General features: G+C 41.5%; 1 protein-coding gene across 3 annotated transcripts in view; it reads left to right on the top strand.

The window, feature by feature from the left end:
• The window catches only part of fgd4a (FYVE, RhoGEF and PH domain containing 4a), a 54,120-nt gene that overhangs the window by 18,004 nt on the left and 9,592 nt on the right, over positions 1-26,524 (top strand). For 2 of the 3 annotated variants that reach the window (XM_040133848.1, XM_040133851.1), the window contains exons 2-5: positions 13,428-13,511; positions 22,298-22,450; positions 23,081-23,294; positions 25,923-26,343. In XM_040133848.1, coding sequence (XP_039989782.1) covers positions 13,428-13,511; positions 22,298-22,450; positions 23,081-23,294; positions 25,923-26,343 — 872 coding nt within the window. The remainder of the gene's footprint in view (positions 1-13,427; positions 13,512-22,297; positions 22,451-23,080; positions 23,295-25,922; positions 26,344-26,524) is intronic. The other variant, XM_040133849.1, reaches the window with a different exon arrangement.

The raw sequence follows: 26,524 nt of genomic DNA, 5'->3' as shown, positions 1-26,524 counted from the left end.
AGATTGTTTACTATGAAGACATGCCTTATGTTGAAACACTGGTGGCTGCAGCTCTTACCATTACTGTGTGCCCCAGATTTCATCATTCCAGGATAATGTTTCAGCTTTTTAACTACAATGGACTTGCAACTTACCTATTAAGACTTGCCCAGTAGGACTTGAGACTTAACTTGGACTTGTCTCGATTGACTTGGAAAGAAAAAAGACAAAACCCCAGAAGAGCTCTATAGACATCAGTCTGTTTCAAGAATATCCTAACTTTTTTTTTTCTTTTTGTAAATATTTCTCCATTGACCTCCTCTCGGGAGTGTGTAGCCACTCATGTGGTTGTCAGGAGAAATGACAACCTCCAACCTATAATGTGCTTCTCAGCGTGAACCCTGGAAAGCGGGAGTTCAAATCGCATCACACAAGCCAGTGTGAGAGACAATGAAGGTGACAAATGATCCTATAAACCTCTCCTTCAGGCCTCTACTCTCTAACGGGCAGATCAATTCTTCAACCTCTCTCTCTCCAGATGCATTTCCTCTCTTGTGCCCCCCCCCCTCCCCCCCATTCAGTTCTGGGGGGGGGTTGTTTTGTGTCACGCTCAGCACCTATATCTGCTACAGCCAGCAGCAGCAGGGACAGCAGATGAGTGCAGCCATTGGCTTCTTCCCCTCTAACGGGCCCTCCCCTCATACAACACAATGGGACTGATTGTCCATGCGACACACACACACACACACACACACACACACACACACACACACAGGCATAAATACACACTCAAACACAGAGGGGGCTTTGCTCTGGGGCTGAGTTCCGCTCCCCCGCCATATGCCCTGTCTCCGGTGGAATGTGATTATCTTCATGCGACGTAGAGAGGAAGACAGAGCTTCGAGGAAAGGGTAAAAGAAGAGAGAATCATCAGCAAGCACAAAAGCGGAGGTTGAGTGAAAGGGTGAGTCAGTCTGTCACTGAGCGCCCAAGTGTGAGAGTGAGCGAGATCGAGAGAGAGAGAAGGAAGGAAGGGAGGACGCAACCCATGCAGCGAGGCAGCGGTTTAACAAGAGCCTGAACCTGCCGGTGCGAGCGACAGAGCACAGAGAGAGGAGGGAGAGGTCTTTTCCCTTCAGTCTAGCAGTGTGGATTTTAATTTCTTCCCTGGACCCACTGGGCACAACCTCCTCTCAGGTTAGTGCTTCTCTCTTTTTAGTCTGGCTTACCGATCAGCACTGACACACCGTATCCACCCAGTGCACAATGCAGCTGTGGGGCGTTGGGTTAAAAGAGCTGACAGACAAGCAGAGACCCTAAAATACTGTTTGCGATTCTGCACGTACACACACAGACAGACACACAACACACACAGACATTTCCCCTGCTGAGAGTGATGGTTAACAAAGGGAGGAGTACATATCACAAAAGACAAACCCTAAATCTCACCACAGGATGTTCTTCTGGCAGGTGCTGTAGCTAAGGTTGGCAGCTGTGTGTGTGTGTGTGTGTGTGTGTGTGTGTGTGTGTGTGTGTGTGTGTGTGTGTGTGTGTGTGTGAGCTCTGTGGGTACTCTAAGCAGTGGGAGCTGTATTGGCTGGAGGGGACTATTAATTTTCTTTTAGGCGTTGTTGACTGAGACTCTCAGCTGCAGGCTGTCTCAAGATATGCATTACGGATCTGCGACTCACAAACACATGCACACACATACAGAAACGCACGTGCTTGTGCATGTAGAGGCTACTGCTGTTGATTTCAGTTAACTCTGTTTGCCATGATTTGGCGTAATCAGCCTCAGCTGTCCACAGTGAGCTGTGGGAAAATATGCGAGTCTGTGTGTGTTTGTGTGTGTGTGTGTGTGTGTGTGTGTGTGTGTGTGTGTGTGTGTGTGTGTGTGTGTGTGTGTAAAGTGTGGCCTGCTGTTGCTGAACCTTGTACAAACAAAATTACAATTTTAAGTCACCTTGTCATTACAGCTGTAATGCCTTCTCTTGATGATAGATGTAATCCTAATCCTAGTTGCACCACTCTATCCTGATTTCTTACATCAACAGAGAAAAATGGCTTAGTAAATATTATTTATGAAACACTAAATTCTTGCGATAATGACTTTTTATTACCAGGCACATTAAAGACAAAATATGCCTCACGTTTTTTTTCTCTTCGGGCTTAATCCCACTACATCTCCCTGCTGTGTGCTCTAATTTATTGGGCTAGCTATCTCTGCAATTGAAACCATTAACTTTATTTGCAGCAATATATTTTCTGTTGTGCTCCCTCCACTCTTTAAAGCTTTCCATACAGGCAGGCAGTGTCAAGGGTGTTGTGTCAGATGTTTGTGTCACAATGGAAGCAACCATTCACCAATTCTTATACTAACAAGGCTCCTCGCCAGGCCTGTGTGTGATCCCACTGACGGGGTCCCTCCATGCCCAAGGAAGTCCTTGCAACAAATCCAAGAGCTCAGGTGGAAAAAAAGGGAGGTTAGGAGCTTGTTATTTATAAGTGGAGACGCTCCTGTGGCTCAAATATAAATCCGTAAGTAATGAATTGAATGTGATAAGAAACGGGAAAACAGAGGTTACGTCTAAGCTTGCAGTATCACGGCTCAAGGGGAAGGGAACCTGTCATAGAGGCAGCAGGGGTCAGGTATGAGATATGATTTAAAAAATGGGACAAAAAAGGAGAGCGCATGTTGTTTCTAAAGAGAAGCTGAGAGGAGGGGGGAGTGCTACGAGCCTCATCACAATGGATACTAATGTACATACAAGGATAGCAACACTGAGTCTGCCTCCAAGAAGCCTCATTATTCTCATTTTGGCCTGTTCTTGCATTTTCTGGAAGGTATGTTCCTTTTTTTTTTTTCTTGTTCTCTTTTTTCTAAATGCTAAATTTAAAAATGCTGTGTCACGGCCCTGCGCAGGCATCACCAGTTGTATTTGAGGCAACTGATCATCTTGTCTTTTTGTCCTCCATGTGTGTAGTGGTTTGTCTTTCTGCTGATTCTCTCATGAAACAGACTAGAAACGCTGATGCTGTCTTGACACTTTATTCCACCAGGACATGTCAGATAACGTGCTGTATATTTGTGTGCAGGGTGTGTGTGTGTGTATGTGAGTGCAGATGTACAGAAGAGCAGATGACTGAGTTTATGAGCACTGCGAGTTTGAACGTGGAGTGTGCAGATCATGGTTAAGAGAATATGTTTGACAAACATAGTGTCAGAAATGAGAATAAATAATTTTACTTCAGGTATGATGAATGAAAAAAGAGGTGTGTTTTTTTTTTTTTTTTTTTTTCTCTCTTTCTGTCTCATTAGTACCCCAGTCTTGGCTGCAGACTTGCTCTCAGGATTGCAGGGTTTTCTGTGAATTCCAGCTCTGCACTGAGAATATGGGCTCCAGTGCCTCCAGTCAGAAGGACTCATTCATACTGAGCACAATGATCCTGTCTGAGACACAAGTCTTTATCCCACGCTGTTTGATTGGCATTATATTCAGCATCTATTTACTTCATGCATAATGCATTGAGTCAAATCTTTTTAGCATTAATAAATCTCTGTTGCTTATTTATAAATGCATGGGGATCAATAGAAGGAGATAAACAAAGAGATATTTAAGACCGATTTGAAATGAAGCATTAATCAGGAGTATTTTAAATCAAACTATGATCTTTTGAATTAATTGATTGTTTGCTAAGCACTGCCCCCTTAGTTGCTGTTGCTATGCCTGTAAAAGTTTCCATTCTTGCACAGCACATGAGCCAAAGATAATGTTGGTAAATTTACCACTTGAAATTGTATTGTATTTTCTTTTAACAGTAGTGGGTCCTTCAGCCAGAGGCAGACAAAAGCAAGCTTCTCATTTCTAGCCATCTATGACAACTGTCACTAGCAAATTTTCTCAACTGTAGCTAGCTAGCTAAGTAAGCTAACACCAGCTCCATGAATTGCTAACAATCCCTGTCTCCGGCCGACTTTTTAATGTTTCCAGAGGACTCGTCCTCTTGAAATGGACCCTGTAAAATATTTGAAGCTACAAACATGATACTGTGCTAAAACACTGAGGCAAAAGCTGCATGTCCCCGGCAAAAAGGCAGCATCATCACCATGATCCATGAAGAAGATGTGGAACAAAAGAAAGTTTTTGTTTTGCAGTGTAGAGCTAGTTAGTCCTAGTATTATGACAAGGAAAATGTGAGATTTGTAGCTTATTTCACTCTTGGATAACCCTGTTTGGATACTTTTGAACAAGCAACACAAAGATTTTATGTATTTTTTTATTGTTTGTATTTTGTATGTTTGCAATAACTGTATGTTTCAGGCTTTTAGGATGAGGACTATATCACCAAGTTGTTTGTCGAATGTAACACTATCTTGGATAGCAAGTTTTGCTGGAGTTGCTGGATTGTGGACTTCCCCAGATCTAATGAAAAGCAGGACAGAGTTGCTAACGTTAAACTACACTCCGATGCTCTTTGGCCTTGGAAGTAACACTAAGTGACTATACAGTAAAGCTATTTAGCAAGAGATGCTAACGTTTGTAGTTTACTTTAGAATGTATATACGTACTGCTTAATCAATTTCTTATGCTTTTGCTCTTGTATTTCTTAGTTTTAAAAATGCTTAAAAAAAACACAAACCTCTGAGCCTTTTTATATAGAAAGTATTGCTCTTATTATGCAGTCCCCCCTTGTGTACCTCCTCAACATGTGCAAAAGTCCAAAGCTTAACAGTTGAAAGGGTTTAGCAAACAGTTTTTAGTGTATTTTCAGGGTAAAAAGTCTTGGCATAATCGCCCCTGCAAAACTTTTCATACTCATTGCATAACAGCCTCTTTAGTGTTGTCGGCAAATATCCGTCCACCATGTCCTTTCACAAATGTCATGTGATGTCCCTCCTGTGTACAAGGCGTCTGATGTGGCTTCTTACTTGGTGCATCAGAATAATAGCAAGTGCGCTTCCTTGTTTTTTGTGTCAGACAGCATGAGTTGTAGCCAGCATCAGATGAGTAATAAAAACTTTCTCATCTGCATCAGTTTGAGAATTTCTCATGGGGTTATTTTTAGAGATAAAGTTATATTTTCGCTTCAGGAAGTCATTTGCTGAGCTGATGGAAATTTAAATGTTTATTTTTGTAAACATTTTGCTCAAAAATGGGCCTCAGGCATATTGTAGGAAAGAATACCCTCGGGGCACATGGCTCTTCACTAATTTAACTTAAATATGTGAGTGCAGCTGGTTTGCTGGGGTTTACTGTAGTTTATTGCTGTTTATAGGCACATTCTGATTGCTTTTCTGTTTACACATAGACTAATGGTCTTTTATACTGGATATAGGTCACATATCTGTGCTTCATTTGTGAGATATTTCAAATCCATCTGGTTCAGTCTTATCATAAAAGAGCACACTGTGAATAAGCCCTGTTGCTCATTTATGAACAGACGGGTCTGCTGGGGCCCAGTCAGATGTGGTGATTGAGCGGACAGGCTATTGATTGACACATTTGGGAGCTCCTACCCAGCAGCTGTGTTTTCTAAGGTAGCTTTGGAAGGTCACGGTGGGGGCGGTGGGGGGGGGGGGGCAGAGGGAGTACATGAGAAAGAAGGTGATAGAGGGGGAGACAGCAGGCTGGTAAAGGAAAAGAAAGAGGCTTGGTAAAGGGGGGGAAACTAAGAGAGATAGAGGAAGAGAGAATGACTGTTTCCTGTCGATGTAATCGCATACTGTGACTCTAACAATCGATCCTTTTCTCAGTGACCAGTGATCATAGAGTCCAATACCTCTACATTGCTGTTTGGATCTCACTCTCATCGCTCTCTTTCTCTCTGCTACTAACCTCTCTATGCTTTTTAACCAAATCAACTCAAGGTTTCATGCCTGCTTAGATCAATTGAATGATCTGAAACTAAATAGGTGTCTGAAATCCAGATTTAAGTATTCCATTATTGTCATTCTTCTCTGAAGGATTATTATCGCTGCAGTGAAAACTATTTTTGACAGCTTTTTTTTTTTTTTTTTTCCCTCCCTCTTTCCTTATGCCTTCTTTGAAGTACAGACAGGAAGTGTTTAACCGGAGGGCTGCCATTCAGTTTCAAGATCACAGCTCACTTGGCTTGCCCTCATTAGACATGGGCCAGAGAGTGTGTTCAGATCATGCCAAAAGCTTATCTTCACATGCTGGGGCTCTGTAGGGAGGACTCTGGGAACCAGTAAGGAGATGGACAGCACAAGATGTACACATTTTATGAGGCACATGTCTAAGATATTGGAATGTGAGCAAGAATAAGGCGAAAAGGACGAGAAATGCATACAAACAGTTTTGTAGTTAAAAAAGGAAGGCTTTCTGGAGGAGCTTAGTTCTTTTAATAAGGATAAGGAACACCCACAGTCCACCGCTCAAATTCAGTAAGAACTAACTACATCTGCAGTCAAAACGACACCTTATTACAAGATCAGGGGTTCCCAGCCTCAAGTTATGGCTTTATACGTGATATTATCTGTGAGCAGTTTGACCAAAGATTGATTTTTAGAGGCCTGAAAAGGTGTAAGTATCCAGTATTTTACAAGAAAATTCAAAAGTTAAAGCTGCACCAATCAATATTTTTATATACATTGGCTGAAATGACCATATGGAATGTGATGTCTGTGGTGATGAACCCAATTATCACCCGACTCTGTGCTTCTTCTCACCTCTAAAGAGCGTTTTAGCATCTTTTAGCTCATTGTTTTGGGTTTAAAGCCTAAATTCTACTATTTTAGTTCCCGTTTCCAGCTGCAGCAGATAAGAGAGTTTAGATAAGTTTTTAGAGAAAAAGCTTTGATAAATCCACTGTATGCTACCTGCGCAGCACCATATGGCAGACTTAGTGGAGATCAAAACGAAGCTAAAAGGAGAGTGAATATTGGACTTGTTAGATGGAGAGTAAACCCCATGTACATTATATGTCCATGTTTGCTGCATGAGCTGTAGACAGGGGTCTCATCTGGTGGCCTTGACCACATAAAGGCTTTACAAGCCTTTTAATTTTCACTCTATTATGTTTGTGGCAGAAAACCATAACTCTCTGGTAATTGTCCATTATGGAATGACAGGAGAGGGAGATTGGAGACAGACGCATCTGGTCTCATTCAGTAGCCAATCTCTTCTGTGTTAAGCATGAAAACCTCAGACATGTCACATATATATATATATATATATATATATATATATATATATATATATATATATATATAGATATATATATATATTTATATATATATATATATATATATATATATATATATATATATATATATATATATATATATATACACACACACACACACACACACACACACACACACACACACACACACACACACACACACACACACACACACACGTTATCACCAGCATGAACCTTAGTATGATTAAAGGGGTGTGACTTGGCATATTAATACATTCTCCCCTTTCCATTATTTATGAGTTACATTTGAATGGTAGTTATCTCCAATCTAGGGCAGACATGCAAATGAGGTTACTTAGCATTCTTGTGTCCTTATGGGCAGAAACAGTCCTTTTTTATATATTTAATGGTATCTATTTCTCATCATTATAGGATGATAAGTGCAGAATCCCCTCTTTGACTTAGGCGTTTTTAATTTCAGATTCTCTGTGTAACATTCATTTTCTGCAGCAGTATTTCAGGGCTAAATTTGAGCTTTGGGTCATTTTGTGCAGTCATATTTGTGTAAAACAGTTAGCGTGTGAGGAAATACAGTTAGGATGCACTGGTTCAGGAGCTAAAAAATGGGAGAAAAAAACCTATGGTTCATCATACTAGAAAATTTGTTTAATAATGGGTTGGTAGATTAATTGGCAAAACTGTAGACAGTTAAAAAATGACTATTATGGCTGGTTAATTTTCACCTTTCTCACTTCTCGATCAACACTATACTCGCCCTCCTTCCTTCACCTTTCACCAGCAGTGATTTTCAGTGTTCCTATCCCCGCCTTTAGTTTCTCTCCTCATCCTGTTCTCCTCTCCCACCCTGGGGTGACTTTGTCCTTGAGTGTTGGCATTATTATGGAAATGGTTAAAAGTGACCGTGAATCAACATCTTGAAGGACGACTTCAACCTCCTCCCTTCCTGCTATTCCCTCCCCCTCCTGGTGACTCTCGGTTTCCAGGGAACCGGTTTTGTACAGATACATGGCAGGTACTCCGAGGGTTTGAGTAAATACACACATGAAGTAAACAGACGACAAGGTAGCTTGCATCTGAAGAAAGGAGTGTAATTTCCTTATAGATGTTGGTAAAACTGAGTTTAAGGGAGGCTCTGAGATGGATAAACATCGTGTGTTTGACAAAAAGGGAAAGGGAAAAACCCAGCTGTACGGGAGAGGAGTGCTCACAGGTACTGTAGAGATCTATTATTTTGTTAAACAGCCAGGTAGCTCAAGAACATAACTAAAATAGTTAGTTTTGGTTTCAGTAAAGAGTTCAGAGGTTAGAACTGTCGGTGAACCACTGAGGGGAAAAAAAACACTGGAGGAAGCTCTGGTTTTATCTTAGAAACCCACAAACATCAGGTGCTGTTAGACGAGTGTATCCATCCGTGTGGGCACAGTCATATTAAAAACATTCTAGACATGCAGCTTGTCTGTTTAGGGGGAACCAATTTGTATGGCGAAAGGTGAATTAAATTGTAGGTCTGTATAAAAGGCAAAGGGGACTTTTCTTGCTCACGGTGTCCAGAAAATGAAAGTAACTGTAGGAAAGCTTTCAGCCGGTGTGACATATTCAAGTACCATATGTGAATATGAATATAAAGATGAATGTAATTTGGTTTGAAGACATTGTCGGCACATAGAGTACTGGTTGACTGGTATTTCTAAATTTGCGGGAAATGACCTTTTGGTTAGAATAGACAAGGATTTGTTCTTCCTATTTAGCAAATGCAAAGTCTGCAATAAGTAGAAACTTTTCATATTTTTAGTCAAGTTCAACAAAAGTTTATCTGCGTAGGCAAGGTAGATGTGTCAGAGGGGAGTAATTTGATGTTTAATTTCTACATTTTGAATTCATAGTTTTTTATGTTTTTAGTTTAGATTTTGCTTGTGTTTTATAATTGAAGTTATTTTTCTGTTAAAGGTTCTATCTGTGACATTCAGAGAACCCTTGTTATAAATGACACCGGTGGCTGTTAAGTGAACTGCAGTCAGCACCCTGTTGTTCGTGCAAGTGCTCGCATTCTGTAGGTAGGTGAGCATCCTGGGCATCACTCAAAACCGTGACATGACATAGTCCAGACTGAAAGTGATAGACCGCCATCATGTTGATAGATGAAGTAAACTAAAGATTACATTGTATTTGTACATAGTTTGACACTATAAACCATATTTGACTCTCCATTGCTAAAACAAAGTGTGGAGATAGGTCTGGCTATGCGAGACTATAATTCGACTAACATTATGTTTTGTTTTGTTTTTTAAATGTTGACCCCCGACGTTGGTCTAGATAAAACTAGAGAGGCATTGAGACAAGGCACTTAGGAGTGAGCATAAACATCACATCCTTTGTATTTTCCCGGAAAATTCACCCTGAGTCCTTCACACAGAAATCAGTCCACAGGCTGTTATAGCCAAAAGTTGGAGGAAGGTCTAATTTTTTAAGTTATGTTGCAGCCCGTTCACACATTGGCAATAAAAAAATGATTATTACATGTCAATTGGTTCACATTCTTACATTTAGTACCTTTTTTTAAGTTAACTGAAAGATGACACTTCTCATTATTTTATTGTCAACAAATCGCATGAAAAGACCAAGTACTGCCAATTGGTTCTTACTGAAGATCTAAATCTTTAAAAACGGGTAGCAAATATATAGTTTTGTTTTTTGGTTTTTTATAATTTCCTATAACAGCTGCGCACTGCATTACATACATACATTTGTTTGGGTCTATTTCCAGCTGCGGATTAATTCACATTCGGTGCTCTGAGCACTGGTGGTCTGTAGCACAAAGGAATAAGCTATGTCAGGCATTCTTGTTAGTAGGATCAATAAATTTTCTGGTTTTGGGGTTTTAATGGGATTTGTTGACTAAAAAAATAGAATTTTGCCAGCCTTATCTTTTAAGATACATTGTGTTATGTTTTTTTTTTATTTATGTTTTTTGTAAGGATATGTATAATACAGGGGAATATTAGTAATCTTTTATTTCTGCTCCAGCTGGCATCTGATTCTAATAGATACAGGGCATCCATAATATATCCCAATGTTTTCAGTTAGAACAAAAAAGCTGCTAGAAATGGTGAGAAGTAGAGAAACCCTAAGTGGTGACAATGGAGGGACTAGGATGTTATGTGTTGACTAAAGATCAGACCCGGGTCATTACTCATTTGGTCCACAGCCCTCCGTCTGTCAGAGTCTTCCTGTTGCTATGGACCAGGTCATAGTGAACAGCGGCAGCCGAAAGGTGGATTTATGTGATAAAAGGTTTGTTTACACCACTTACTGCATATACATACACATGCAGTTTTGAAGATCTGATAGATATCCCAGCTCATTAACTGTCCTGCATAAGCAGATCATATCGTAGCTGTCAGGGAGGAGTCACCACTGTGTTGTTGCTTAGCCCCCGTCATTACAGCTTTATATAAACAAAACACAAACCACCAATTTGTATTGGTACTGGAATCCATGTCTTGTGTAAACTTCAGGTTATTTCAGGAGAAGCAAAAGCTTTCATTTGGAGACTGATTGCAATGTAACTGATAAATTAGAATTTTATTTTCCTTAACTAAAATCCCAAGCCCAAAGCCGTACATGAGATGGATGTGAGTTTTTTTTTTTATTCCCCCAGTTGGCAGGCTGTGTTCAATGTAAATCTGACATGGCATGACATGACATAAATACCCTTATATTCGCCTATATCAGTGCAGTTTGTGTTCAATGTAATTGATAGTAAATTGGCAAGAAACAGACATCAATGTAAAAAATCGACTCAACTCTCTCAATTCCTCAGTTTCTCCCACAGTACCACTAATTTCATTTGGACGTCTGTTTCTGTTTTTGTGGAGGGCAAGACTGGAAGCATCTTTTTCAACAGTATCTTGTTGTATTCTCACCAACTTGTCATTGTCACTGCTTCCAGACAGACTTTAATTTGTCTAGCAGGTATGGATATGGCTCTGAGTTTTACTCTCATTATCCAGATCTTATTGTGACCTGTGTCTCACATCACTCCCCAAAACCTAACCAATAACTGTGTCCACTGTGTGCGTGTGGACATTTGCGTGGGTTTTCTTGCAGTTTCTTTATGGGCTGTGGTCAGACGCTTGTTATGCTAAGAGTTGGGAACTCCAGATTATACTGTAGGCTGTGGAAAAAAAACAGGAAGTTGACAGACAGGAGGAGGAAGTTTGGGGTCAGGCCAGTAGCTGGACCAGTAGACTGTCCCCCATCATACATTACACAGTTTAGAGTTAGTGGGTTTTCTCTATAGAGAACTGTCTCATATGAACATAATGCTTTTGATAAGCTGCTTAGATTTATACTCTGAATAGAGAACTTACATAACTGATTTTGGTTTAAATTTATGTACTGTAAAGGAAGTGTGTGTGTGTGTGTGTGTGTGTGTGTGTGTGTGTGTGTGTGTGTGTGTGTGTGTGTGTGTGTGTGTGTGTGTGTGAACAGCAGGCAGGCCTGTCATGAGGAGTCCAGATGGTGGGTGGAGAAAGCCCCCCTATAATCCCTGAGCCAGGATATTATACCCCCCTTCACACACACACACACACACACACACACCGACCCACGCTGGGTCTGTCCACTTTTCTTTTACAAGGCACTATCCCAACTCCATTATGTCGGTCTCAGCTCGGAGCTGCTGCGTTATCATATCCCAACTGATAACGGTGCTAAATACTTGGTGCAAATGTTAGTTTGTTACTAGAGATAATGACGAGTGATGCATTGACAGTCTACTTAAAGACTAATTCAATTACAAAATGTGCATAAATAGACTCATATTGATACACTGGCATACTGTTTTCGCCATACTTTTTTAGATGTTAAAGCAATCTGTATGGATTTTTTTTGTATATTTTTTCCTTACATTGGGAAAAAATCACAGCATGACTGATTGATAGAGAATAGTTTTTGTGCTTCCAGTAAATGCTGATTTCAGAGGATAAACTTTGACTTGTGGACCATGAACATTTGTACTAATTTCCATGTAAGTCCTTCTAATAATTTAGATATTTCACTCTGGACCAATGACATAGCAGTACAATGACAGTAAATGTGAAAATTTACTATATTTATAAAATTTAAAATATTTTACACAACTAAAAAAATAATATAAACTATATTAGACTTGAATTGAGGAAAAAATACTGAGAATAAAACATTTATTACTGCAGTTTGCAGCTGTGATAATCCAGTATTAGCCGATTATATTGTCCTATAAAACATAAATGGATCTTAACTTAAAATAAAATCTAGATGTAACCTTCAAGAAAAATTTAGAATAAAAGATTAATGAAATAAGCTTCTCACTGTTGTAATTGGTTGTGGTCATTGCCATCATCACCTCATTGTCATTGTCAGCATGCTGCTGGAGAGAAGCAAAGCTGAAGGAAGTCTGCTCAACTTTAATTTGTGCAGCTGTGCAGCTTGTTTATACTGTGCAGTGTGTCGCTTTCACATGTTCCTTGATGTCAACAACTGCACTAATCATCCCGCAGCTTTGATACTTCATATTAGATCAGAATGTTGGAGCGTGTGTGTGTGTGTGTGTGTGTGTGTGTGTGTGTGTGTGTGTGTGTGTGTGTGTGTGTGTGTGCACCAGTCTTTTTAATTGTCTAAGTTTTATGTGTGTGACTACACGCGTGTATGTTTGGTGGGCTCAGTAATGCACATGCAAGCTCATCATTGTTTTTACAACCGGTGCTATTTTCTCTTTAATCTTTTATGTGCATATTAAACGGCTGTGTTGAAAGAGTGTTAGCTCTCCCCACAGACGATGCCCTACAAATCACAGACAGACTAATTAGGGGTTTCTATCTCCAAGGGACGGTATATTCCTTTTCATTTTCAAAACAAACACAAGCTTATGGCTGATCTTGATAAATGCAGCAACCAGTAAAGTGCTCCACAGCTCCAGCAGCTTTGATTGTCTCAAGCTTCACAGATGTCCATCATACTGCCTTTTTTTTACTGGAAAATAAGAAATGCGGATGCTCCCTCTTACCTCTTATTCCTGCATCCTCATTTTCATCTCCTCTCTCTGTACAACCGAGTTGATGCCCCTAATGAACAAAACATGTAGTTGTCTGAAAATATTTGAGGCTCCGGCCTCAGTTTTGGGTTGAGTAATAAAATATTCTCCTGTTTTCAAGTCTGCTGGTACTCTACAACAATTGTCGGCTTCTTTTTATAGTGAATCTTGTGTTTTGTTGTTGCAGAGAGGAAAGGCAAAGCCGTCTGTTTCCAGTCCAAAAACGCAGATGAAGAGGCCTGCGTGGCGGTGAAAATCGAACACTCCGGAGGTAGGAAACTTCTCCTTCGCTCACCTTACAGCCATCTCCCCCCTCCTTTTTCATCCCTTTTTCTAATGCACAGCTTTTTATCATTCTCTATCAAAAAAAAAAAGCTGCTTCAATTAAAAGGTGTGGTACCTTGTCACAGATCCCTTGTGTGTAGATGTGAGGAGCTTGTTCAGGTCCTTTGGTTTCCAGTTTTTATTTGTGCTGGTGTTGACGTAGTCCTTTTTTACCTCTTGCCCATTTTCGTCTTGTAATGCGTGGGAGGTAGCACTGCCACGAGCCCCGTGAAGATGGAAAGCTTTGTTACTCGTCAGTCTGATTCACAGCAGGAGGAGTGTGCATATTTGCATTTAAAATCAATATCACAACAAGAGTTTGAGTCTTTTGTAAACTTGACCAAATCTTGTGCGATCTTGTACTACTTCTAAGGGCAGTATGAACACACCTCCCTACAGCTCAGAGCTGTGCGGGGTGGTGAAGAAAGCTGCTGGTCTATGCTCTATTTTTACATCAAACTTGTGTGTGTGTGTGTGTGTGTGTGTGTGTGTGTGTGTGTGTGTGTGTGTGTGTGTGTGTGTGTGTGTGTGTGTGTGTGTGTGTGTGTGTGTTTGTATTTCACAGTCGGCACCTTGGTGATGAATTGGTGCTTTTCTCCAGCTCCCAGTGTCTTCCTATTTTTCACTTTTTCTCATTTTTTCTCCTCTTTGTTTCTACCATCTAATTCTCTCCTCTCTTTTTACCCCTCTTCCATCTGGATTTTCATCTGACTGTCTTCTCTTTGCTTGTCCAGTTCTCTCTCCATTCCCCAGTCTCTGCCTCTCTTTTTCCCATTTCTTCCACCTACCCACACTCCATCCTTTGGTTCCCCCCCCTGCGCCTCCTAGTTTAGAGCAGACGGGGGTCCTAATCTCACTCTGGCCCCTGGATTAGGGGATGAGGCATGGTTAATCTGAAAAAAGTCTGGGTCGTTGAACACAAGCGGCTAATCCCCCCTGCATGTTGGTAATGGTTATCTGTCAACCTGTCTGTTACCCACACACACTTACACTGTCTGTGCCAGCATGATGGACACAATGAACGCTTCATGTACCAGGGTAAAACCAGACATGCACTGTAACTACACTCTCTCTAATCTCATTGAGTGATTTAGGGCACCAGAAACAGTTAGAATCCGGGGTTTGTGTGTGTTTGTGTGTCAATTTATGTGTTGCTTATGTGCCTCTATTTTCCAACTTTTAATGTGTCAGCAGAGCATTTAATTGTCCTAGAGAAACCTAATTTTCTTTGGAAATACTAAATATCTTTGGACGAATCCAAACATGAAAGCATAAAACATAACATAAAAAACATGGAAATATCAAAAAATTGAACATTCAATGTGTATACATTGCACTTACAAGACCTAGTCAGTCTTGTCATTCTGGAGTAACATCATTTCCTAAACTTAATGTGAAGGAGAATTCAGGTTTCCTTAACTGTGGTGCGAGAACCAGGTTAACAGGGCTAGATTTCTGCTAGAGTAACCTGATTTCTTGGCCATGTGTGTGTTTTTACATGTGCACATACGTATGACGGAGATGTCAGACAGCTAAAGAATCGTTGTGGCAGCGCAGCAGAGGGATGAAAGGAAAAGTTCTCACTTTTAGAGATGGGCTCTTGTGTCTAAAAACTGATAAATCCAAAGCCCCACTAAAAGTGTACATAAGGCATTTCTGCAGTTGAATAGTTTAATGGTGAAACCCAACCATGTGGATGTTCTTTCAATAAGACATTACCTCAGAATTCAGTACAAAAAGAATTTGAGGGCAGAAATATCTGAAAATTGCTAGATTGCCGTCCACCTGCATGTGAATGTGGGGTTTATGGTGATGAGGTGCCTGTAAACACATTTCCTGGATTTTCTGTGTAACATTCAGTGAACAAAAGTATTTAAGTACAGTTCTGTGCAGCCCCTCGTTGAGGCCAGAGGTGAAATGTCACTGGCAGCCGTCTTGGATGACACCAGCGAGACCCTGCCCACAACAAGGCTGAAGGAATCTGCAGAAGTTGGTAAACTAGCACAGACTTATAGTTGCACAATAGAAACGGGTGCATGAGAGTGCAGTTTTGGTCACCATTGCACAATCATATAGATTTTTTTTTTTTTTTTTTTTAACTTTGGGAGCACATAGATGTCCGTTTCATTTATCTGGAGTGATATGACTGTTTTTAAACTTAGCTTTGAATGAACTGCTGCAGTCCTGTAAGCAAAGGGAATTTTCAAGGGAATGGAATTTCTACTGGTCAAACTGGTTTACTGGAAGAGGAAAATAAAGACTAAAAGTAATTCCTCCTAATCCTGCTTTGCTGACACACAACGCACATCGGTGAGTATGCAGGTGTTTGACAATGTGTGCACTGTTCACACATGCATGTGTGAATGTGTAAGTGCAACATCAGCACACGCCCACCTTTCGCAAGGTAAAAAAGAACTATTAGTCATATCATAGCCCTCAGCATGTCTTAAATTAAGGCTTCCTGTTGTGGCGGTTTTTGGTAACCATGGAGATTCAGACTTGATATTTAACACTGTAGATCAGCAACGACTCAAAAGAGCAAGCACATCTGAGTTTGACGGTCACAGACACCAGGGAGCAGCTCTATATCACAGGGGAGATGCAGAACATGGAGAAGTGGGAGTTGCAGTTCCTTGTGCGGACTTTTGCAAAAAGCACATCTCGTTCATGGTAACAAACAGCCTGTTCCTGGGGTCTTAGTTTCATTTTCATTTACAGTATGTTAATATTGATTTAAGCTCATTTTAACAAATGCACATTTCACATTAGTTTTAACTTGCTTGAACTCACTTAGATTGTCAACCGTTTTTTTTCCTCAGGGCTTGAAATATTTGCACAAGTAATGCGCCTGAGGAGGAGAAGTTGATATGAAGGTGGTTTAAAATAATAGATTATAGGCTTTTGACTTCATTTGGATTCTGTGAGGCAGATGAGAGCACTAGTATGTGGCGTGCCGGGCTACTTTGCTGTGGTGCTTGTTAATCATTGATCAAACTGACTGATGCCAGGGGCAGACAGAACGCGCTGTGTAGTGGCTTTCACACAAGCGAGTCTGTCCTCTACTAGTGGTCCTGTTTCACACCAACTCTCTGCTTCAATTGTTTGCTTCTTTTATGATCTGATTAAAACAAATCAGATCAACTAGTGAGAGGAAGCTGGAGTACACTTTAATAATGTTGTACCTGCAAGGGCTGCACATGTATGGCTGAATTTAATGTGCCATAAATTCACATTTCATATTGTCTGATTGATTTACTGCTGTTCATTTCTACATGTTACCAGTTAAGAGAGAAATATTGTTTGTGCAAGAATGTCTAGCTGGACTCTCACTGGTGCTGTTTGTATGTCTGCAGTTTGTAAATTCCACATCTGCAGATCGTGTCACTTCAGAGCTGCAGAGGTGTGTGTGTGTGTGTGTGTGTGTGTGTGTGTGTGTGTGTGTGTGTGTGTGTGTCTGTTTATGTGTGTCTGTTTGTGTGGCTCTGTACTTTTTAAAAGCCACTTAAATAGGGGGTGTGTGAGCGAGAGTGAGGGAGGAGCCTTGTACAGCTCTGTGAGTCTCCTTGCTGAGCTGAGTCACTCAGCAGCAGAGCTGCCTGGGAAGATTGCATGGAACCTAACCTCAGTGCTCTACTGGGACACACACACACACACACTCTCACACACACAGCGTGGTCGCTCGCTGAGGATACTCTCTACAGCTGTTTTCCTGTCTGTCTCAAGCACAGGGTGAGTTCATTCACTGGGATTTTCAACTTCACAAAAATAATTGACTTAATATATCTCTGGTTAGGGCTTCTCCTTAGATGTGCTTGTTTTAATCTTTGATTTTTAGACCACCTACAGCAGACCACATGGTCATGGCTTGGTAATGGCTAAAACAAGCTTGCAGGATCTCATGTTGACTTGCACCTTTTTATCTGTTGATTTATGACAATGTGACAATGTTGCAATGTTTACACTCTAAAACTGGCCGAGCATTTAATATAATAAATAGCAGATGTATGTAAACAGTCTCAGACAGATCACTGCACTCCATAATTTCTACCCTTTTGTACTTCAGATATGATGTAACAGTTTCAAGCTGATTTATGGCTAACTAAAGAGTGACGCATGAAGGACTTGTTTTTTTTTTTTAAAGAAATTCTGGATAGGGGTATTAAATTCAGCTCTGATTTCTTGTTTCCATCGTCTGGTCTGTGTAGAAGCCACCCAGACGATCTTTAATTTGCCCACCCATTTTTTAAGAAGAAGCAGAATTTGTAAAAAGTCCGCTCAGACAGTCCTTGTGATCCGAGTCTCGCCTGTGGGGCCGTGAGGCGAGGAGACAAAGCTTTAGTTTTAAGCTCTGTCAGACACTCCTCTGCCTGGTGTGTTCAGCTGCGGGCAGGGTGGGGACACACTGCACCGCACAGACAGGTGTGCCTTTTGTTTTTTACCTGGAGCTCTCACAATGAAGTATCAGCACACTCTGCCAGAGGGGGTTTGGTTTGGGAGGAGGGACAGAGAAAGTGTGACAAGGGGCATGTAAAAGACAGGTCAGGTAGGCGTACTGTCAGGTGCCAGTGCTTTGGGGAGGTGGTGATGTCATGAACATGCACTTATCAGTGTCTGACTGAGAGGCTGAGTGGAGATTAATCGACTTGTGCACCTGCGCACCTGCAAACCCGTGAGGACAGTTTGTTTCTGTGCTGTCTTTCAAGTGTATTGCTAAAAAGCTCATGGAGTCTGTTTTTTAGCCATGCTGGCTGCATGGCTCGAGGGATGGCAATGTCAGTCTGTCAGTCTGCCCACCACTGAAATGATTGCCATGAAATTTTGACCGTATATTTGAGAAGACTTAGCCTTATTATCAAATAATAGGAGCTGAAGTTCAAAATTCATTCTGAATTATTTTCTGTGGACCATGATTGTACAAAATGGTACAAAAATTTCATGGCAATCCATCTAATAGTTATTTTGCTTGGGACCAAAGTGTTTAACCAAAAGGCCGTACTGTTCCTGGAGCCAAACTATTTTAGGCACTAGTTGGAATGATTCCCTATTTTCAGACACTGTTTGTTTTTTTGTTGCAGGGAAAGATATTTGCGCTGAAGTGATACATTCCTTCAGCCTCCTTTGCCAGTGTGCAGTAAACTCATTCCTCTACTGCTGTGATGTGGCAGAGCCGGAGGGCTGTGGTTGGGGGTTGGGACGGTGATGTCTTTAATGGTGTAGTACCACAAACACACATGCACATAACCTGCTGAGCCCGGGTGGACCACAGAAAGTAGATTCTCCCTTTCTTTCTCTTTGAAAAGATGGATGTGTTCAAAGAGATTTGGTAATCTACTTTTTTCTTAATGATAGACTCACACACGGAGGGAAGATGCTGTTCATGGTTTTAAATAGGTGTAAAGGATATATGTAAAATCAGAAGATGCTGGGTGCTTTGCTAACTAGCACAAGTCCCTCTTTCCTACGGTGCGAATGACACCTGACCTTTACAAGAGCATTTCTTATTTCTCACTGAGATGGAAGCAGATGCCTTCAGGCTCAGTCCGCTCAGTAGAGAAACAAATTCAGCATTTTCAGAAGGTAACAGGTTGGTTGCCCTGACAGCAAGTCTCACCATCCTGCAACAAAGACAGAGGCAAAGGTCGAGTCTGTTTGACTTGTAAGCTCCTCACTTCCTGGAATACAGCAGCGCTGTTTCGGTTTTCTATGCAAAGCAGACTAACCATGAACAGTAAAAGCACTTATCATACTATCAGTTAGGATATAACTGATGGCCAGGTATCACGTTCAACATGGATCAGGCTTAGAGTCCTTGTACATCAGAAGCTCCTGTTTTGTTTACACCAGCGAGTCTCAGCTTCAGACAACAGGGCTCCTTCCCCATCACACAGATGGAGGAGGAGAGTCAGTGTTTCAGCAGGGTGGTGGCTGGCTGCTTCTAATTTACTCTACATAGCAGTCTGTCACTTGTGCCAAGCCACTTTTAATGACAAGATGCCAGAATGAATATGTTACCAGGAGCTGTAGTTCCTATGAAGCACTCCAGTTCCGAGAGAGGAAGTGGAATCCATGCTGGTTTTACCGTAACAGAACTGGCTGTGTTTCATTGCCCCATTAAGAGCTTTAAGATCCTAATTCGCAATCTTTTTGTGGGCAGTTGATGCAAGAATTGGTATATGCAGTTCCGAGCCAAATATATTTGCATTTATACGTATCTACTCGATGTTCCTATCTTGAACAGTGACACTTAAAATACCTGCACAACTTGCTTTGGTTCAACTGAAAGCCTACAGCACACAGATCATTTACAGCTAAGGGACTGGTGTTTGGCAAAGTTAATAACAGCCTTAGAAGGCAGAGCCAGGCTGTGGAGAGTGGACCTCCTGCAATCTTCCAGGATAAATTCTGTACAAGGAGACTTCATTTTGACCCATATATGTATAATATGATGTATAACTTGTTTTTGGAGTTTTCTCATGATCTCTTACTGTGGCCATGAGGGGAAGCCAAGCACGTAATCAAGAGAAATTCCTGAGGCCGGCCTCAAAATTGATTGGTAATTTTGGGGCCGTGTTTAGAAAGTCTGCTCTCCCAAACACAGCGTGGGACCGTTTCCAGTCAGACAGTTGCAAGACCTGTTGTCTTTAATTACGGTCATATTGTAAAAATAGAAACCATGACTATATGATTCTGTGGTAACTTCTTTCTCTTTTTGTTTTAGGATTGGTAAGATAAAGATCACTGTAGTGAAAATAAATACAGGGCCCCAAGTACCATTTCGGCACATAGTAATAAAAATTTTGAGCATCTGGAAGGATACACCACACACAGTATATAGCACATACATTTTTTCACTCTAATATTAGTCGTCCATTTACTTGAAGCTGCACTCAGTATTATGGCATGTGAAATGTGCTGGTTATAGTGATCAACCCACAGAGAATAAGCACCTCACACTGCAGTTCTTCTCAGCTTCACAAAGTATTTGAGCATCTTTCAGCTCATTGTTTTGGTTTGAGGGCCCGCAACTTTGAGGTTTTGGTTGACTCTCTCAGCTCTCATCAACCTTTCCAGCCACAGCAGATGCTATCAGCAATAAGGCTCTGACAAACCACTTTACGCTACCTGTCTAGCATCCAATGGGAGACAGATAAAATTAGCAACTAGCTGGTGAACAGCTAGTCTTATGCTTTTCCCCTTGTCAAACAGCATTACGTATGTAAAGAACCTACAAAACAAAGCTAAAACTGTAGTAGATATTTGTCTTACATTTCACAGGTGGCCAAGAATATTAACTAAGTAATAGTTAATATTAAATAAAGTTAGCTTGGTTGACGGTGGAAGTCTCCTGAAAATGCAGATGCTTTCAGCTATTTTAGGACAAGAAGAGACAGTCTGTGAAGAAATTAAGACCTCTTCTCAATGATTTACAAAGATGGGAAATTTCTCTCTCCATATTAGCTTCAGTGAGTGCCAGACAGAGGACAAGGCTTTTCTTTCTATGTCACAGTCCTTTTATGAGTGAAAACAGAACTGACGAAAGTGGCAGCCTCAGGAATAGATTACACCATTCCACTACACGCTGTGTTTATCCATACAAGTTAGTCAATCGCAAAGCCACATCGATTTTCGGCATCCAACCTATACATCAGTGCTACTTATTAAATAAGACACACCCGTGTAAGTGACCACCCTAACTGGAAACTAATGGACTAATAGATTGTAAAATAATGAGAGCGCCTACTGGCTCCCAGCAATGTATTTCCATATGTAGGCATTTGCCTTACTAGGGGGTGTGTGTGAGTGTGTATGTGCGTGTGCGCTGTGAGGTCAGAGAGAAGTAGATTTAGGTTACTGAACACTGCCAGTCTGTGTCTGTCACTCCATTAAATCAGTCTGTCTGCTCTATCAAAACGCTGATGCTGTACCGTCTGTGGCCAGCTGGTTGGATAAAAGCCTCCCTGGTGCTGATCATCAACTGGATCATTGGCTGGACAATCAACTGAACTCTCTGACACTCTCTAATAACCGTAGCAGTTTATATTTTAAACATATTTACAGCAATGAATATAAACAGTATGAGCTATTTAGAAATATCCTTTTGATTGTCAGTGGGGAGGAGTTATGGAGGGAATCATGTCTCCCTGTACAAAACAGGCTCATGGTATAGTTCTGATGGCAAATGTGTTTTTTTGGAAAGCACAGTAATCCTCCAGGGCTTGAAAATCTTTTGACTACTTGTGAATTTGAATAAAGCAAAGCAAGGTTGTGTAGGGTTTTGAAAATTAATGTGTAACCTTGAAAATAAAATTAAAAATTCATCAAGATTTTAGATATTCAAATAGAAGAAAGCATTTCCATATGGCTGCACTATTGCATCGATTTGAAATTTCCAAATAACTACATATAAATGTCATGCTTGAGCATGACATGTGATATTGTATCTTTTGGAAGATGTGGATTTGAAGAGTGATTATCTGATGGTAGTGATTCTGCGATATGCAAAATATTTCAGAATCACTGTCATCTATGACGAGTCATTTTCCAACATTTTCTAACAGGCTACAGGGACACAAGCAGTTTCTGTGCCATCACTTAAATATCAGTAAGAAAAGCTGCTAAAAAGCTATCTTCAATCTCCTCTCAGTGACTGGAAAAAAAACAGATGCCAAATTCCTCACTGATTGATCATTGCTGTAACAGACATGCTTTCTCTCTCTTGTCTCTGTCCTTCAGCTCTCGGCAGCAGCCCAGCGTGCGAGCACAGCGGCCCGCCCAGTGTGCAGGCGTGTCTGAGTCGGGCAGGCGGCGGGACAACTAACAAGGGCAGAGGAGGAGTCAATGGAAGAGGCCCTGGCAGCAGGACTCGGCTGCAGTCTAAACCACAAGGTACGTAATGACATAATGAGTCACAACAAATTTAGCCAAACACTGCATAGTGGGAGGGTGATACACTTACACAACAGTTACAGTGTATCTGTCTGGGATTCATACATGAAAGTAATGACGTGACCTATTGTTTGGTCTCTGAGTGACCTTTCTCCTGCATTAATATTGTCTCTCGAAGTTTGTTTGCTGTGTAATTCTCCAGACGCACTATATAATCAATAATTCAACTATGCCCGAGGACTTGTAGTATACTATATGGGTGTGCAAATGTTGAGGAAACAGAAAAAAATAGGAAAAGAGTTATGTAAGTTGGCCTGGGATCAGTGAGCCCTGAGCCTCGTTCCTCTTTTATTTGTGCTCAGTAAATCATTCTACAGAGATAAGACGAGACACAGCTCCATTCTTTCTGCTGCTGTGAATCATATAAGAAATGTGATTCCTGACACATGATTTGAGAGAAAAGTCAAACTGGTTTCTCTATGCTTAGCTGGGTTACCTGTTAATTACAAGTTTAGGATGTTTAATACAAGTCAGTATTCTGCAATTGTTGTCAGCTGGGATAGCTCATACTGCCTCCCTCAGTTTTAAATAAAAAACTGCAGTTAAATATTCCCCCTGTCTTCTCTCCAGTGCCTCCAAAGCCACCTCATCTTCAGAGCCCGGTGACGGAGCTCTCATCCCCGCTGGGCTGCATCCAGAAACCCCCACTTAGACCGGGCATGGAAGAGGGAGGCGGAGGCGGAGGTGGAGGTGGAGGAGGAGGAAGAGGGGCTGTGAACCGGGAGAGGGCCAGGGAGAAACACTCCAAAGTCTCAGACCTGATCAGCCACTTTGAGGAGAACAGGTGGGGGGGCTCTTCACTCTACAGGGGGGTTCAAAAGTCTGAGACCAATTTCCAATATGACTTTTGGAGCCCACTACATATTCTGTAAAGAAGAGTTGTCTGGGACTGCTGACTTTATCTATTGTGTAATATTATTAATGAAAAGTGGCTTTCGCTCGAGGAATTTTGCTGACACAAAACATTACCGCAGCCTCTTTGACAAGCATACCAATTTTTGCCACAATGTGTTGGTTCTGGTTGAATAAACGCCATCTGTGTCACTTGATAGCTTTTGTAAGGGGAACGACTTCACTCAGGTTTTGTAATCACAGTGACGGAAAACTTTGTCTTACCTAATGCGTCCTATACAGGCTATTTTAAGGAGGAAAAGCAGAAGTACCTTGATTAAAATCTTCAGCCTTGACTCATTGATAGTAGCTCAGATGAGAGACGTAGAAGGAACGAGTGGAGATTAGCCCGTGCCTCACAAGCCAAGCGTTAGTGAGGGGATGAAAGGAGATTTGTACGGGCGAGGGGAAACACAGCTCATTCAGTTGCGGGACAGGAGTCAGGGTTGCGAGATGAAGCCAAGGGGAACGAGGGAGGATCTCTTTGACTGACTTAAATGTCTATACCTTGATCTTGTTGCCTTTATAGTTACACAAAAATGTAAGTATTCTGTTGGCTGTGCTCTTACGCAAACCCTTTTGAGTTATCTATTTCCAATGTAGGAATAAGTGAGACGTTTCTGCAAGGCTTACCAGTGTCTCCCGATATATTTTCCCCCCTTTTTTTGTGCATTTCGTCTGTTTTTTTTTTTTTTTTTATTGCATGTCATGTAAGTTTTGATTGTAGCTGCAACCTCAGATTTGTGAGGGAGGCCCATTGATGGTGCTGAGAGGCACAACAATGGTGCCCTTGTCCCCACTGCTCATACAGTAGAGCCCAAACATATTCAGTCTGCAGCAGTAGCAGCCCACTAAAGTTTCACTCCCTTCTGTAGCCTCATATTCCAACTCATCTCTGGCCGGGATCTCTGAAAACAGAATGACAAAATCTGAGCAGAATCCCAGGCTTTCTCCACACCTTTCATCACATTTTCAAGTGTGAAATGAGGTTAATCAGAGCAATCTGGTGTAGCTTTTCCATTCAGACCCCGCGGGGCTGCAGGGATTAGTCCTCTAGTGGCCCTGGAACAGAAAAAAGAGAGAGGCCCACAGCTTCCGAGAACAGAATTAGCCTACTAATATACTAATCTGGTTCACATGGCACTTGGCTGCCTTAAAGGTGCCTAGACTGCCACATGGTAAGTGAAGCTGTTCTTAAATCCTGTCAAGTTCAGCCTTTTTTAAAACACTGCCATGTACTGAACACTTTTCAGAGGAGGAAAGAAGAGGAAACTGCCATGTGCACCTACACACCACAAAGTTGTGTGCATGTGTTTTGTTTTTGTTTTTTCCTGAAACATGAAAAAAAATCTCCCACCAGCTAGTCATGGTATCCTTCAGTCCTTGGAGATGATCTTTTTTTTTTTTTTCATGATTAAACACCTCAGGTGGCCGACAGCCCAGAGGTGATTCATTTGTGGAGTGATTCGCCAGCCTGTTGTTGTTCCTCTATTTATACATACTTCCTGTTTCTACCGGACACTGACATTCGACGCAACAGTGAATTTTGCTGAAGCTAAAAATCTTTTTTTAAGCTTTTTTTTTTTTTCTCATCATTAAAGGTTGGTTTACAAATGCAGCATGTTTTTGTTTCTTTTCTGCTACAACTGGTGATGTTCTCAGTGACAGACGTTTTGCTCACATCTGATTCAAGGCCAGTTTTAAAACAGAAGATCGGCTAAATTGAGCTGAGATACAGTAGCTACTAACTGTTACACTGGAAGTCTGGAGCGTCATTTAGAGGGAAACAGCTGGACTGACTGCCGGTAGAGGATGTAGAGCAGCTGAATGGTGATATTGTATGTGGATATATGTGTGTGCATGTTTTGTTTTTTGTTTTTTTTTCCGTGTGTCGTCTGCGTGTGTGTGTGTGTGTGTGTGTGTGTGTTAGTGTTAGTGTTAGTGTTAATTTGGTTTCAATTCCTGTGCTGTATTTCAAATCATCTTGTGCAGACCTCTCTTCCTATATTATTAATGTACAAGCAAAGAATGAAAGTGATGTTACAGCACAATATATAAAGCAGGTTCTCTCTGTGTGTGTGTGTGTGTGTGTGTGTGTGTGTGTGTGTGTGTGTAAGTAGGACAGCATTTATCCCCTAGGATTGGTATTGTACCTCTCCTCCTCCTCCTCTTCCTCTTCGTCCTCCTCCTCCTGTCCTCCTCATTACTGTACCTCCATGCCTCCTCTGCACACACCACACTTCCTCTGCAGCCTCATAAGACAGAAGGAAGTTTGTGCATCTCCACAGTTTTATTTTTAACCCTCATACCCATGTGCAAAAGCTCTCTGCTCACTGTTGTGTCCCACACTCCCCGATCAACGTGCCGGCTAGAGCAGCTACTGAACAGATTCCTGTATTAGTCTTTTTTTTTTTTTTTCCTTTCACTCTCCTTTTTCTTTGGGGAAGGTCGTCAGTTAACTCTCCGTGTTCTTGCTCTGCCAACCAACTTCCCCCTTTTGCCTTTTCTTCTGCTCCTGCAGCAGCACAGAGAACAAGAGAGACAGCTCACCACTCAAGCCTATCAGCAAGTCGAACAACTGCAGCCCAGCCCACCGCCCCCACCAGAGGCAGACGGAGACCAGCAGGATTCAGGAGAGCCACTCTCCCGTACTTGCCGCGCAACACCAGGATGACCACAAACCTGCGGCTAACGGAGTGCTAGTGCAGATGGAGCAGGGCAAGGAGAAGGAAGATAAAGAGGAGTCTGAGAATGAAAATGTCAGGATAGAGACTGCTGGGCTGGTAAATGGAGATATGGGGGACGGGAGCGCAGAACAGGATGAGGATCATTCACCTCCAGAGACGGACAGGACTGATACAGAAAGCCACACTGGCAATGAGGACAGTGGGACCACAACAGAAAGTGAGCACAGGAATGAAGAAGAGAGCACAGACCATAAGGTATGTGCTGGTTGATTTTTCTCATTTATTTTGTTTGTGTAACATATTTACCGCCTGACAGAGCCGTCTTGTTGCTCTGACTCTGCAGTCTCTCATAAAAGAGCCGTCAGCATTTATTTATGCTCTGGGCTTTCAGTACAATAAAATCATCTGAACTACTTCAGTCCTGGGCCATTTTAAA

Source organism: Xiphias gladius, chromosome 8 (genome assembly GCF_016859285.1).
Source record: "Xiphias gladius isolate SHS-SW01 ecotype Sanya breed wild chromosome 8, ASM1685928v1, whole genome shotgun sequence".
Classification (NCBI taxonomy): Eukaryota; Metazoa; Chordata; class Actinopteri; order Istiophoriformes; family Xiphiidae; genus Xiphias; species Xiphias gladius.
The sequence above is the reverse complement of the archived record's forward strand: the minus strand, read 5'-3'. Positions and strand labels throughout refer to the sequence as shown.